Genomic DNA, 17,003 nt, shown 5'->3' on the forward strand with positions numbered 1-17,003 from the left:
CGGAGACACAGTCTGGAGACACAGAGACACAGTCTGGAGACACGGAGACACAGTCTAGAGACACAGTCTGGAGACACGGTCTGGAGACACGGAGACACAGTCTGGAGACACGGCCTGGAGACACAGTCTGGAGACACAGCTTGGAGACACAGTCTGGAGACACAGTCTGGAGATACAGCTTGGAGACACAGTCTGGAGACACAGTCTGGAGACACGGTCTGGAGACACAGAGACACAGTCTAGAGACACAGCATGGAGACACGGAGACACAGTCTGGAGACACAGCATGGAGACACGGCCTGGAGACACAGTCTGGAAACACAGTCTGGAGACACGGAGACACGGCCTGGAGACACAGTCTGGAGACACGGAGACACAGTCTGGAGACACGGTCTGGAGACACGTAGACACAGTCTAGAGACACAGTATTGAGACACGGAGACACAGTCTGGAGACACGGAGACACGGCCTGGAGACACAGTCTGGAGACACGGAGACACAGTCTGGAGACACAGAGACACAGTCTGGAGACATGGAGACAGTCTAGAGACACAGTCTGGAGACACAGTCTGGAGACACGGAGACACGGTCTGGAGACATGGATACACAGTCTGGAGACACGGTCTGGAGACACGGAGACACAGTCTAGAGACACAGTCTGGAGACACGGAGACACAGTCTGCAGACACAGAGACACAGTCTGGAGACACAGTCTAGAGACACAGTCTGGAGACACAGTCTGGAGACACAGCCTGGAGACACGGTGACACAGTCTAGAGACACAGTCTGGAGACACGGAGACACGGTCTCGAGACACGATCTGGAGACACGGCGACACAGTCTACAGACACGGTCTGGAGACATGGATACACAGTCTGGAGACACGGTCTGGAGACACGGAGACACAGTCTAGAGACACAGTCTGGAGACACGGAGACACAGTCTAGAGACACAGTCTGGAGACATGTAGACACGTTCTGGAGACACGGAGACACGGTCTGGAGACACGGAGACACAGTCTTGAGACACGTTCTGGAGACACGGCGACACAGTCTAGAGACACGGTCTGGAGACACGGTCTGGAGACACGGAGACACAGTCTGGAGACACGGCCTGGAGACACAGTCTGGAGACACGGAGACACAGTCTGGAGACACAGTCTGGAGACACGGAGACACAGTCTGGAGACACGGTCTGGAGACACGGAGACACAGTCTGGAGACACGGCCTGGAGACACAGTTTGGAGACACAGTCTGGAGGTACAGCTTGGAGACACAGTCTGGAGACACAGTCTGGAGACACGGTCTGGAGACACAGAGACACAGTCTAGAGACACAGCATGGAGACACGGAGACACAGTCTGGAGACACAGCATGGAGACACGGCCTGGAGACACAGTCTGGAGACACGGAGACACAGTCTGGAGACACGGTCTGGAGACACGTAGACACAGTCTAGAGACACAGTATTGAGACACGGAGACACAGTCTAGAGACACAGTCTAGAGACACAGCCTGGAGACACAGCCTGGAGACACAGTCTGGAGACACGGAGACACAGTCTGGAGACACACCCTGGAGACACAGTCTGGAGACACGGAGACACAGTCTGGAGACACAGTCTGGGGACACAGTCTAGAGACACAGCCTGGAGACACAGTCTGGAGACACGGAGACACAGTCTGGAGACACAGCCTGGAGACACAGCCTGGAGACACAGTCTGGAGACACGGAGACACAGTCTGGAGACACGGTCTGGAGACACAGCATGGAGACACAGTCTGGATACACAGTCTGGAGACACGGAGACACAGTCTGGAGACACAGTCTGGAGACACGGAGACACAGTCTGGAGACACAGCATGGAAACACAGTCTGGAGACAAAGTCTGGAGACACAGCCTGGAGACACAGTCTGGAGACACGGAGACACAGTCTGGAGACACAGTCTGGAGACACAGCCTGGAGACACAGCCTGGAGACACGGAGACACAGTCTAGAGATACAGTCTGGAGACACAGCCTGGAGACACAGCCTGGAGACACGGAGACACAGTCTGGAGACACAGTCTGGAGACACAGTCTGGGGACACAGTCTGGAGACATAGTCTGGAGACACGGAGACACAGTCTGGAGACACAGTCTGGAGACACGGAGACACAGTCTGGAGACACAGTCTGGAGACACAGCATGGAAACACAGTCTGGAGACAAAGTCTGGAGACACAGCCTGGAGACACAGTCTGGAGACACGGAGACACAGTCTGGAGAAACAGTCTGGAGACACAGCCTGGAGACACAGCCTGGAGACACGGAGACACAGTCTAGAGACACAGTCTGGAGACACAGCCTGGAGACACAGCCTGGAGACACGGAGACACAGTCTGGAGACACAGTCTGGAGACACAGTCTAGAAACACAGTCTGGAGACACGTTCTGGAGACACGTTCTGGAGACACGGCGACACAGTCTAGAGACACAGTCTGGAGACACAGTCTGGAGACACGGCCTGGAGACACAGTCTGGAGACACGGAGACACAGTCTGGAGACACAGCATGGAAACACAGTCTGGAGACAAAGTCTGGAGACACAGCCTGGAGACACAGTCTAGAGACACAGCCTGGAGACACGGAGACACAGTCTGGAGACACGGAGACACAGTCTAGAGACACAGTCTTGAGACATGGATACACAGTCTGGAGACACAGCATGGAGACACAGTCTGGAGACACGGCCTGGAGACACAGTCTGGAGACACGGAGACACAGTCTGGAGACACAGTCTGGAGACACAGCATGGAAACACAGTCTGGAGACAAAGTCTGGAGACACAGCCTGGAGACACAGTCTAGAGACACAGCCTGGAGACACAGTCTGGAGACACGGAGACACTGTCTGGAGACACAGTCTGGAGACATGGACACACAGTCTGGAGACACAGTCTGGGGACACAGTCTAGAGACACAGCCTGGAGACACAGTCTAGAGACACAGTCTAGAGACACGGCCTGGAGACACAGTCTGGAGACACGGAGACACAGTCTGGAGACACAGTCTGGAGACACAGCATGGAAACACAGTCTGGAGACAAAGTCTGGAGACACAGCCTGGAGACACAGTCTAGAGACACAGCCTGGAGACACAGTCTGGAGACACGGAGACACTGTCTGGAGACACAGTCTGGAGACATGGACACACAGTCTGGAGACACAGTCTGGGGACACAGTCTAGAGACACAGCCTGGAGACACAGTCTGGAGACACGGAGACACAGTCCTGAGACACAGCCTGGAGACACAGCCTGGAGACACAGTCTGGAGACACGGAGACACAGTCTGGAGACACGGTCTGGAGACACAGCATGGAGACACAGTCTGGAGACACGGAGACACAGTCTGGAGACACAGTCTGGAGACACGGAGACACAGTCTGGAGACACAGTCTGGAGACACAGCATGGAAACACAGTCTGGAGACAAAGTCTGGAGACACAGCCTGGAGACACAGTCTGGAGACACGGAGACACAGTCTGGAGATACAGTCTGGAGACACAGCCTGGAGACACAGCCTGGAGACACGGAGACACAGTCTAGAGACACAGTCTGGAGACACAGCCTGGAGACACAGCCTGGAGACACGGAGACACAGTCTGGAGACACAGTCTGGAGACACAGTCTGGGGACACAGTCTGGAGACATAGTCTGGAGACACGGAGACACAGTCTGCAGACACTGAGACAGTCTGGAGACACGGAGACACGGTCTGGAGACACGGAGACACAGTCTGGAGACACAGAGACACAGTCTGGAGACACAGTCTGGAGACACGGAGACACGGTCTGGAGACACGGAGACACAGTCTGGAGACACGGAGACACAGTCTGGAGACACAGTCTGGAGACACAGCCTGGAGACACGGAGACAAAGTCTAGTGACACAGTCTGGAGACACAGCCTGGAGACACAGCCTGGAGACACGGAGACACAGTCTGGAGACACAGTCTGGAGACATAGTCTGGAGACACGGAGACACAGTCTGGAGACACTGAGACAGTCTGGAGACACGGAGACACAGTCTGGAGACAGTCTGGAGACACAGAGACACAGTCTGGAGACACAGTCTGGAGACACGGAGACACGGTCTGGAGACACGGAGACACAGTCTGGAGACACAGTCTGGAGACACGGAGACACAGTCTGGAGACACAGTCTGGAGACACGGTCTGGAGACACAGTCTGGAGACACGGAGACACGGTCTGGAGACACGGAGACACAGTCTGGAGACACAGTCTGGAGACACGGAGACACAGTCTGGAGACACAGTCTGGAGACACAGCCTGGAGACACGGAGACACAGTCTAGAGACACAGTCTGGAGACACAGTCTGGAGACACAGCCTGGAGACACGGAGACACAGTCTGGAGACACAGTCTGGGGACACAGTCTGGAGACATAGTCTGGAGACACGGAGACACAGTCTGGAGACACTGAGACAGTCTGGAGACACAGCGTGGAGACACGGAGACACAGTCTGGAGACACAGTCTGGAGACACGGAGACACGGTCTGGAGACACGGAGACACAGTCTGGAGACACGGAGACACGGTCTGGAGACACAGAGACACGGTCTGAAGACACGGTCTGGAGACACAGTCTGGAGACACGGAGACACGGTCTGGAGACACGGAGACACAGTCTGGAGACACGGAGACACGGTCTGGAGACACAGAGACACGGTCTGAAGACACGGTCTGGAGACACAGTCTGGAGACACAGAGACACAGTCTGGAGACACGGAGACACGGTCTGGAGACACGGAGACACGGTCTGGAGACACAGAGACACGGTCTGGAGACACGGAGACACGGTCTGGAGACACAGAGACACAGTCTGGAGACACAGTCTGGAGACACGGAGACACAGTCTGGAGACACAGTCTGGAGACACAGAGACACAGTCTGGAGACACGGACACACAGTCTGGAGACACAGTCTGGAGACACGGACACACAGTCTGGAGACACGGAGACACGGTCTGGAGACACAGTCTGGAGACACGGTCTGGAGACACGGAGACTCGGAACCTCGCATCGTAAGTCATTAAAAGCACTTTGTTTGGCCTTTATTATCTCTGTCTTCACCTTTTGTTGTATCTTCCTGTATTTCTGTCCACTCTCTTCAGTCTTCTCAGTGTCCCATTTCTTCTTAACTAACCTTTTTTCCTGTATACATTTCTGAACTTCATCATTTGCCCACCAGGTCTCCTTCCAGAGGACACACCCAGTACTCCCCTACCTGTCTCCATGATCACATCAGCTGTACTTGTCCAGTCATCCAAGCAACTCTTGACCATCTAGAACCTGTCTCAGCTCTTCTCTAAAAGTCACACAACAGTCTTCCTTTTTCAGCTTACACCCCTTTGTCCTCTGTTTTGCCTTTGCTCTCTTCATCTTCCCCCAACTGTCAGGGTTTTGTTTTTTATGGTTTGTGTATTTGTTCCTGTGGTAAATTGTTTTTCCTTTTTCCCCCTCCTCCATTTATTTTAGGCTTGTGCAGCAGTCCGAGGCGTGTCAGCACACCTGCATTCCATCATCGCTTCCTACTGTACTTCAGGAGGGTTGCCTCTCTCAGTCTTTGCCAGATGGTCGTCAGTGGTGCACAGCTCTTGGGTGTGTGGCTGCCCAGGACTGCTGCCTGCATTGCTCCTGAGTTAGACTTTTTTGTTTTTCCCTAGTGTTTTTTGGGAAGTTGCTCATTTTTTTATTTTTTGATATAGATATTGATTGAGATATAGAAACCCAGCCTGCAGGTACCCATGTGATAAAATGAGTATTCAAGATGTCCAGATCAGGTGAATATTGTTAATGTTACAAATATAAGACTGTGCTGTGAATCTTTGATACAATGTGATTTCATTTTTGTGCCACATTTTTCTGCATTCAGAAATGTTACTTCGACTCACCATAGCCCATGGTCCATTGACTGTCCTGTTAATATCTGTAAAGCACTGAATAATCACTTGGATCATCTCATCATGGTGCTCGTAGCGGGTTCCAAACAGAACTTTACAGATGATGTTGGATGCTGCATTATGAAACAAAAGCTGAGGACTCAGGGTTTTACCTGGAAAAGACAGAACTCAGACTTAGGATGCTTTCCCAACAGGATAATCTGCTAGACTTGGTTCAACCAGGATAGTCCACTAAACTAGGTCCTATCAAGATAGTTTGCTAGACTCAGTCTGATCTTGGTCTGATCAGGATAGTCCTCTAGGCTTGATCCTATCAACATTATTTGTTAGACTTGGTCTGATTTCGGTACGACCACAACAGTTCCCTAGCCTTGATCCCATCTTGGTCTGATCAGGACAGGCTAGAATTAGTCCAACAGGGATATTCCATGATACTCAGTCCAACCATCATTGTCTGCTGGACTCACTCTAACTACAGTAGTTGGTTAGACTTGGTCCAGCCTTCACTTGATCACCATAGTCCACTAAACTAGGCCCTATCTGCTAGACTCAGTCCAATCTTGGTCCAATTAGGACAGTCCTGCTTGACATAGTCTGATCTCTGTCTGACCAGAATAGTCCACTGGGCTCTGTCCAATAAGGACAGTTCGCTCATATGAACAAATAAATAAATAAAACATGAGCCAACCCATGCTGATGACGTACCAATGTTCTGTTCAAGTGTAGGTGTAGCGAAGCTCCTCATAAATTCTGTGCTCCATCGTTTTCTTCCCCAAACCAAAGTTCTTTAAGGTCATCAATGCAAATCGTCGATGCTCCCTCCAAGGTGTACCGAAGTCTGCCATAATCATTCCTACAAAGCAACGAGGGTTTACACAGCCATTAGTCCTTCTACACCAGAAACATATTCACGATTCAGTCCTGAGTCCATCCCTGACACCATCACTACTCCACTCTCATCCTTACAGTCAAGAACTACGTTAGGTGGTCAGGTGCCTGAAGATGGACCACAGCTGTTTCAGACAGACTTTAGGACACCTGTGGGAGAGCTGGCTGCTAGCTTGAAGGAGCACAGCACAAAAAGACGATGAGAAACTTGGCCATGGTTGCCATGGCAGCGCCAAAGTGACATTAGCATAGTTCGCAACTGGCTCGGGTGAGGCTGTCAACGTGGCTTCTGTTGTCAGATCAGCCTGTTGTTTATCTGTTGGATGTGAATATTAAGAAAAATCCATTTCAGTTCTAAAAATAAAACTTGCAAAATTGCTGAATGGAATTTTGATGCTGATGTGAATATTCCTGTTGACATTAATTCCATAAAAAATACTGGCATGTAAATTATTGGGAGCTAATATTCGTACTTGGTGTTTAGTTACTGAAAGGATGAGGGTGAAGTCAGCCAGGCTCTGTTTCTGCTTCTGGTCCCAGTCTGATCCTCTGACCCTGTAAATCCAGCGAGGAAAAATAAAATTATGATTGAGCTTTTACTGATGTTTCTTAAAGCAAACCTGCTCTAATACCACAAAAGAGTGCAAGTACTTACATCGAGTACTATCTGATACTAAGTACTGAGATGAGAACTAATAAATCCCATTTAACCAATCAGTTTAACCAACATTGACCTCTATGATGATGAAAAACGTGGGCATAAATGTTCCCTTGCCCGGATGCGGGTCACCGGGACCCCTTCTGGAGCCAGGCCTGGGGGTGGGGTACAAGAGAGAGCGTCTGGTGGCCGGGCCTTTGCCTGTGGGGCAAAGGCCTCGCATGGGCTCACCATCTGCGGGAGAAGCTGTAGGGGTTGGTGGCAATGTGAGCTGGGTGGACAAGCATGAGCTTGTGTGTGAGGTCGAGCGGTTCAGACTAGATATAGTTGGACTCACCTCAACGCATGGCTTGGGCTCTGGAACCAGTACCCTCGAGAGGGGCTGGACCTTCTTCCACTCTGGAGTTGCTCATGGTGAGAGGCGCCGAGAAGGTGTGGGCATTCTCATCGGCCCCTGCCTTGGTGCCTGCACATTGGGGTTTACCCCGGTGGATGAAAGGGTAGTTTCCCTCCGCCTCCAGGTGGGGGGACGGGTCCTGACTGTTGTCTGTGCTTATGCGCCGAACAGCAGTTCAGAGTACCCACCCTTTCTGGAGTCCTTGGAGGGAGTGCTGGAGGGTGCTCCTTCTGGGGACTCCATTGTTCTGCTGGGGGACTTCAATGCTCACGTGGGCAATGACAGTGAGACCTGGAGGGGAGTGATTGGGAGGCATGGTCCCCCCCCCTCTGACCCCAAATGGTGTTTTGTTATTGGACTTCTGTGTCAGTCATGGATTGTCCATAACGAACACCATGTTCCAACATAAGAGTGTCCATATGTACACCTGGCATCAGGATTCCCTGGGATGCAATTCAATGATTGATTTTGTAGTCGTATCGTCGGACCTACGGCCACATGCCTTGGACACTCGGGTGAAGAGGGGGGCGGAGCTGTCAACTGATCACCACCTGGTGGTGAGTTGGCTCAGATGGTGGAGGAGGAAGCCGGTCAGATCTGGCAGGCCCAAACGTGTTGTGAGGGTCTGCCGGGAACGTCTGGCTGAGTCCCTTGTCAGAGCGAGCTTCAACTCCCACCTTCAGCAGAGCTTCAACCATGTCCCGAGTGAGACGGGGGACATTGAGTCCGAATGGGCTGTGTTCCGTGCCTCTATTGGTGGGGCGGCCAGCCGGAGCTGTGGCTGTAAGGTCGTTGGTGCCTGTCGTGGCGGTAATCCCAGAACTCATTGGTGGACACCAGCAGTGAGGGATGCCATCAAGCTGAAGAAGGAGTCCTATCGGGCTTTTTTGGCCTGTGGGACTCTGGAGGCAGCAGATGGGTACCGACAGGCTAAGCAGCATGTGGCATCGGCTGTCGCCAAGGCAAAAACTCGGGCGTGGGAGGAGTTCAGTGAGGCCATGGAAAAAGTCTTTCAGACGACTTTGAGGCAATTCTGGTCCACCATCCGGCGGCTCAGGAGGGGGAAGCAGTGCTCCATTAACACTGTGTACAGTGGAGATGGGGAGCTGCTGACCTCAACTCGGGACGTTGTGGGTCGGTGGAGGGAATACTTCGAAAATGTCCTCAATCCTACCAACAAATCTTCCGATGAGGAAGCAGAGCTGGTGGACTCAGGAGTGGACTCTCCTATCTCTGGGGCTGAAGTCACTGAGGTGGTCAAAAAGTCCTTGGTGGCAAGGCCCCGGGGATGGATGAAATTCGCCCGGAGTTCCTTAAGGCTCTGGATGCTGTGGGGCTGTCCTGGCTGACACGCCTCTGCAGCATCGCGTGAACATCGGGGGCAGTGCCTCTGGATTGGCAGACTGTGGTGGTGGTTCCCCTTTTCAAGAAGGGGGACCAGAGGGTGTGTTCCAATTACAGGGGAATCACACTCCTCAGCCTCCCTGGTAAGGTCTATTCAGGGATCCTGGAGAGGAGGGTCTGCCGGATAGTTGAATCTCGGATTGAGGAGGAGCAGTGTGGTTTTCGTCCTGGTTGCGGAACAGTGGACCAACTCTATACACTCTTTGGGGTCCTGGAGGGGGCATGGGAGTTTGCCCAACCAGTCTACATGTGCTTTGTGGACCTGGAGAAGGCGTTCGATCGTGTCCCCTGGGGACTCCTGTGGGGGGTATGGGGTACCGGACCCCCTTGTACGAGCTGCCGGGTCCCTGTACAACAGGTGTTGTTTCCAGTGAGGGTTGGACTCCGCCAAGGCTGCCCTTTATCGCCAATTCTGCTCATCACTAATATGGACAGAATTTCTAGGCGCAGCCAAGGTGTTGAGGGGATCCAGCTTGGTGGCCTCAGGATTGGGTCCCTGATTTTTGCAGATGACGTGGTCCTGTTGGCTTCATCTGGTCGTGATCTCCAGCTCTCACTTGAGCAATTCACAGCCGAGTGTGAAGCGGCTGGGATGAGATTCAGCACCTCCAAATCTGAGACCATGGTCCTCAGCCGGAATAGGGTGGATTGCCCTCTCCGGGTCGGGAGTGAGGTCCTGCCTCAAGTGGAGGAGTTTAAATATCTCGGGGTCTTGTTCACGAATGCGGACTCTGCGCCGGTCTGTCGTGGTGAAGAAGGAGCTGAGCCAGAAGGCGAAGCTCTCGATTTACCAGTCGATCTACGTTCCTACCCTCACCTATGGTCATGAGCTGTGGGTCGTGACCGAAAGAAGGAGATCTCGTATACAGGCGGCTGAAATGAGTTTCCTCCGCAGGGTGGCCGGGCTCTCCCTTAGAGATAGGGTGAGGAGCTCGGTCATCCGGGAGGAGATCAGAGTAGAGCCGCTGCTCCTCCGCATCGAGAGGAACCAGTTGAGGTGGCTCGGGCATCTGGTCAGGATGCCTCCTGGACCTCCCTGCTGAGGTGTTCCAGGCACGTCCCTCTGGGAGGAGACCCCGGGGAAGACCCAGGACACGCTGGAGGGATTATATCTCTCGGCTGGCCTGGGAACGCCTCGGGATCCCCCCCACAGAGCTGGTAAATGTGGCTGGGGAGAGGGAAGTCTGGGCTTCCCTGCTAAGGCTGCTGCCCCCGCAACCCGACCCCGGATAAACGGCATGAAGACGAGACGAGGTTTGGTTTTTAAAAAATATTTCTATTGAACCAGAATTAGAAAATAATGTCATGGTTTTTATAACACTTTCATTTATTATTACTATTGTCAATTTCATCTTATTTCCCAGGCAGCTGTTTTCTCCTTCTTTAATGGGAGGGTATGAATACATATGAGGACGACTGTATATGTGTCTAAGAAGGATTATTTTCCACTGAAGTTAACGTCAGCTTGACAGGATGAGCTGTCAGCCAGAGGAGAGCTCGTCTAAACCGCTTCATGTTGCTCATTTACACACAAAGGAAAATGAAAATAAATCAAAGTTTAATTACTGGCACCATTTTCTGTCATTTAAAAAATATTTTTGTGTCTTTTTGTGGAAGAATTGGATCAGTAGTTAGATGAACTTGTCATATGTAGTTGCCAGGCAACGAAGGACTGGAGCACTATGGGTAATTCTTGTCCACTAGATAGGTTGTCTCATTTTACTGGCAGTAAGCGCACTTTGGTGTGTGCAGACCACGTAGAACACTTCGTTGCCTACGCAGTCTGCGCACTTGAAAGTGTGCAGACCATGAATTGAGAAACACCCTTTGTTTATATATCCTCCCAGGAAAAAGGGAGCTCCAGATCCTGGTCCAGAGAAAGTCCACATTTAAACCCAAAAATAATCACAAGTGTGACCTAAAAGGTAGAAAAACAGGGTTAACACATTCAGGTTCCAGCTGCAGAGGATCTGAAAAGGGAAGGCTGAAACCAGAATATAGCTGAGAAATATAGCTGAGAAGCAGAAGTGGAACCGCAAGGTAATAATCACAATCAGAGAACCAATCAAATGGTGACATCAGCCATGTTTACTTTATTACATGTTCAGGTACGCAATGCTCTTCAAGGTCAGTCCTGAACCAGGGATCAGGATAAAACCAACTCGGGATCTCTGTCCGTTATGTGGATAACTCACTCAGACAAAGGTGGTCATCAGCTCAGCAATCACATAAAAGAGGTGGAATTTGCTAAATTTAACAAGAGACTTAACATACAGTTGTTGCGTTCATGTGAAAACTGCTGCAGATACAAGAGACATTAAAGAGTAGTGAGACGGGAAGTCATTCTGATGAGTTTCACTTCACAAGACATAAATGGATAAAAAGTCAGTATGTTAAATTTAGATGATTAATGTGTAAAAGATCTGAGCTGATCAGTGGAATCTGGGATGAGAAACACTGGCTACCATCCAAACTGAATAAAAACATTATCTTTTGCTTAAGGTTACCTGCTGCAACACAACATGACTGTTGTGAATAATGACATGGTTTTCCACACTGAGCTGTGTGTTATTCAGTCAGACCAGCTGCCTTTTGATGGGGCAGCACACCTTCACTGGGGCTTTTGTGTGGACCTGGTATTGTTTCAGGCAGCCAATTGTCAGTGGGAGGCCACAGCTAGGGTGGATGCTGACATGGACCTTCTGTGGTGACATTTAGTTTGATGACCGCTGTGGTTAGAAGAAGATAGAAAAGGTCCTTAGGGAGCACGGAGCCCAGCAAGCTGCTTCACCTGACATGGAATCACAAAGACTCAGACAGACTTGGGATTATGAGTGACAGATAAACAGATGTGGATTTAACTGATCATGGACTAATCTGGGACCACATACAGTTACACAGAGTTGGTTTCCAAAGATCAGCATGCAAGAATCTCCAGGAGCCGTGGGTGTGGATGGAAGCTATGCTAGTAATGTTCCGGCCTTCCTTACCAAGCTGTGGACACTGGTGGAGGATCCAGACACCAATCATCTGATCTGCTGGAGCACAGTAAGGCCACTTTACCATCTTTTCACCATGTTACCATCCCAAACACATTACATCATGTTACCGTCCCAAGACATTACATCATGTTACCATCTGTAGCAACCTCCCATGGCCGAATTAATCCCCGAGTCAGATAAGAACTCAGGAAGTTCTTATCCGAGGAGGTCCATCCACACATCTCCAAAACAGAGCTCAATGAAAGCCCTAAAAATCAGATCCATCTTAATCCAGGTAGACAGAACTCCACTCTAAACCAGGAACCCTGCTGGTTTTATCTTGTTCCTGGTAGGAAATGTCTACACAGACAGACTGTGGCACCCTTTTGAAGTTGGAACCTATTAAGAGCATGTTGTCCATCACCCCAGGAGGTCCCTTTGTATCCACAGCACACAAAGACCAGATTCCAGAGCAGAACCTTTAAGCTCTGAATTCTAAACTGTATAAAATCCTGGATGTATCCTCAGCACACCTGGATGAATGGACTCTTCTTCCTTTCTAAATTAATACCATTTTTCAGATGTGAAATCAACAGAAGTTATCAAGTTAGTTCATTTCTGTGATTCCTTGGATGAAGCAACGGCGCCATCTAGCAGACACCCTCGAACAGGTTGAGATATGCATTTCAGGCTGATTAAATACACTGTGATTAACATTATATGCTGTTGTTATTAACGACTCTGACTCAAAGTAAGAACTTGTTTGATTTCTTGACCCACCAGGTTTGTGGAAAGTGAAAATCATCGATGAAGTGTATTGAAATGTCTTGATGAAATGTCTTGTACCTGTTAACAAACCTTTTCCCCTTTTAACAGCAGCAAAACTGTTTTAAGGTTCATGTTTATAAGGATCATTCATACTTCTTCTCATCTATAAATGGATTTTATAAACACGTTTTGAGGTTGGAAAAATGTTAAGTTTAATTCCCCAAGAACTTAGTATTTTGACCAAACCTTCAGACCCCATGTCCTGACCCCTGCGCTCTGATTGGATAATCAGAGTCTGCCCCAGAGCGCCGGCAAATTTAACTGCAGGTCTTCCCGGAACTCGCTCTCTTCTTCTTAGTTTTTTTTCTCTTCTTTTTCGTTTTTCCGCTCTTGTTTTTCTGCTCTTCTCTTTTTTTTCTGCTCTTGTTTTTTCGTCTTGTTTTGTTCTTCTGTTCGTTTTCGTTTGATGTGTGCTTTAGTCGTGTTTTTGTCCGTCTGGCGTCATGTTCATTTTTATTAATTAAGTAAGCTCGCTCGACTGCTTAACACCAGAAAACTCATCCAATTCTGGCTGAACAATTTTTTTGCTTCTGACACACCATCGTAGCTGCTCTCCCGGCCCACAAAGACTGTGACCAGTAACGTACGGACGACCCGAACGTTACTGCTCCAGCTGATCCCAGGACTTTGCCGACTCCCGTGACCCGTGGATTCTAATCATAGTTGGTCCAGCTTCAGACGTCGAACCAGGCGGTTCCAGGCGAGCTCCTGACTTCTGTGGAGGTCCCCTTTGGACAAGTGTCAGGACGACCACTGAATCCTTGCCCACGGGACCCAAGGTTCGGGTTCTCGACCACCAAGGTGCTGAAGTAAGGCCGACCCATTATTCCATTGCCTCCGATCCAGCTGGTGTCTTAGCAGAAGCTGCCCTTTTTGAATCCATTCCCCCGGTATCCGCCTGATAGTCTACCCTGACATATTTAGTTAACTTCATTAGACTTGCCATCTTTCCAACCTTCCTAGTTGTGTAAGTTATGTAAGCTGCTTACATAACTTTACCCTTAATAATTTTATTTTAGATTTTTGTTGTTGGCTCGGCTCGAGCTTCCATACTCTCTCCCTCTCTCTCTCTCTCTCTCTCTCTCTCTCTCTCTCTCTCTCTCTCTCTCTCTCTCTCTCTCTCTCTCATCTTGGCTAATTCAGTATTTGATGCTTGCTGACACTATTTCTGGTTTACATTATTAATTTCATTTGTCCTTGATGATTTTAACCGGTGTGGTTTTTTAATAGAGTGTGTTATATTTTAAGAAGTCGTGGTCACCTGATCGATCTTTGAGAAGTGATTTGTTCCCTCTGACGAGAACTTCCAGTAAGCGTATTTTGAGACTGACGGTTATCTGTTATTAGACAAATATCATTTTCATATTACGGTATTCCCTGCCTGCCCCGAGATCGTCCGCTTGTCTAAGGACACAGCAAATTATTAATTAAAACACCCACTGTCGCTCCAACATTGGATCACAGGTTAACGTTAATGATAATACGCTACACATCCCAACACATTACCATCCCAACACATTACATCACGTTAGCATCCCAACACATTACAGCACGTTACCATCCCAACACATTACATCACGTTACCATCCCAACACATTACATTACGTTAGCATCCCAACACATTACAGCACGTTACCATCCCAACACATTACATTACGTTAGCATCCCAACACATTACAGCACATTACCATCCCAACACATTACATCACGTTAGCATCCCAACACATTACAGCACGTTACCATCCCAACACATTACATCACGTTAGCATCCCAACACATTACAGCACGTTACCATCCCAACACATTACATCACGTTACCATCTCAACACATTACATCACGTTAGCATCCCAACACATTACAGCACGTTACCATCCCAACACATTACATCACGTTACCATCCCAACACATTACATCACGTTAGCATCCCAACACATTACATCACGTTAGCATCCCAACACATTACATCACGTTACCATCCCAACACATTACACCATGTTACCATCCCAACACATTACATCACGTTACCATCCCAACACATTATGCCATGTTACCATCCCAACACATTACATCACGTTAGCATCCCAACACATTACATCACGTTACCATCCCAACACATTACGCCATGTTACCATCCCCACACATTACATCACGTTACCATCCCAACACATTATGCCATGTTACCATCCAAACACATTACGCCATGTTACCATCCCAACACATTACGCCATGTTACCATCCCAACACATTATGCCATGTTACCATCCCAAGACATTATGTCATGTTACCATCCCAACACATTACGCCATGTTACCATCCCAACGCATTATGCCATGTTACCATCCCAAGACATTACGTCATGTTACCATCCCAAGACATTACGTCATATTACCATCCCAACACATTACGCCATGTTACCATCCCAACACATTACATCATGTTACCATCCCAAAACATTACATCATGTAACCATCCCAACACATTACGCCGTGTTAAAGCTGTTACGTGTTACGTTCTATATGTTATAGCTGCTGGGTGATCCTTTCTTCATGTTACTGCTGTTACATGTTCTTTTTCTACATGTTACAGCTGTCAGCAGCTCCTTTCTACATGTTACAACCGTTACATGTTACTTTCTACATGTTACTACTGTAAAGAAATTTTCTAAAAAATTGAAACCAATGAGCCCTGTCTGTGTCAACTGGAATGGTAATCTTTGGGCGACATAATTAGGGTTGCCACCTTTCAAAAATTAAAATAAGGGACATCCACTATAGCCCCAATGCAGGCTTGTGGGGAGCCCACAGCATTGGTTTATTTTGTGCTAACATTTTAAATAAAGGAGTGATGAAGTAATCAATTAATCAAACTTAAAGATTGAAATACTTTATACATTGTTTGTTGTGCAACATTGTTGGATATAAAGTGTTGCTAATTAGGCAACATAAAGCTGTGATTACATGGATCTTTACTAACATTAAGAAAATGTTTTATATAATAAAGTGCCATTTAGACTATACTTCGTTGTGTAATTAATTAACCTAGTTAATATGAATCACAAGGCAACAGCATTAGTGGCACTTAAAGATTTCTGTGTGTAGCAGGTATAACATTGAACAAAAAAATAACACCTGTGACACTTCACTTGCATGCGGTAAGAGGGCAGGAGTGGGATGACACATTTATATCATTTATACTGTGGTCAGTAATAGTTGGGCAAATGAAATTACTGTCTTATCATTCCATTACGGCATCACCATAACAACGTGCTGCTTGTTTAGCATGAAAACAACAACAAGGCCATCAAATAGCATCTACTTTAGCGAGTGTTGTAAAAACAGAAATAAACATATGCTATAAAATGTTTACAGTGCGGGACCATGGTGGGAAGCTGTGCATCGTGGTGTTCGAGACTCCGTCGTGCTGTGAAATGCGCCTCCTGGTTGTTTAGTCCTTACATGTTGGACTGCATCTGTTTGCTGTATCTCATGACTTGAAGGGAAGTCATGTCATACTTAGAGTTTAACAACACTAATAAAATTATTTGTTGAATGATTACTGAACACAGATTCCTTAAAAAACTGACATGAAAAAACCCATGAAGCTCTAAACATGTAACCATAGGAAATGCATATATTTTAAAAATAAATGTTTCACCTTAGCTATATTTATTTCTGCGTGTAATTATTAACTTTCCATCCATTAGAAATATGTTTTTAATGGCCATATATGTTATTTATATTGACTAATACAGCATATAAATAAATTATCCTGTTCTCGTGATGCTGTTAGATGTCGGACAGTCCGCCATGTGCAGCTAAACAGTCGCTGACACTTTGTACAGTTTGCCTTGTAAACATCGTCACTGTCACTGCAGCCTTTGTGC

The 17,003-nt window shown here is 48.4% G+C and overlaps 1 protein-coding gene across 1 annotated transcript in view; it reads left to right on the plus strand.

Moving 5' to 3' along the window:
• Nucleotides 1-12,232: 12,232 nt before the first annotated feature.
• The window catches only part of hsf4 (heat shock transcription factor 4), a gene marked incomplete at both ends in the record, with an annotated part of 44,828 nt that continues 40,057 nt past the window's right edge, over nucleotides 12,233-17,003 (plus strand). Inside the window, one exon of the mRNA XM_079251719.1 lies at nucleotides 12,233-12,358. Coding sequence (XP_079107845.1) covers nucleotides 12,233-12,358 — 126 coding nt within the window. The remainder of the gene's footprint in view (nucleotides 12,359-17,003) is intronic.

This window comes from Telmatherina bonti (assembly GCF_933228915.1).
Source record: "Telmatherina bonti genome assembly, chromosome: 2".
Classification (NCBI taxonomy): domain Eukaryota; kingdom Metazoa; phylum Chordata; class Actinopteri; order Atheriniformes; family Telmatherinidae; genus Telmatherina; species Telmatherina bonti.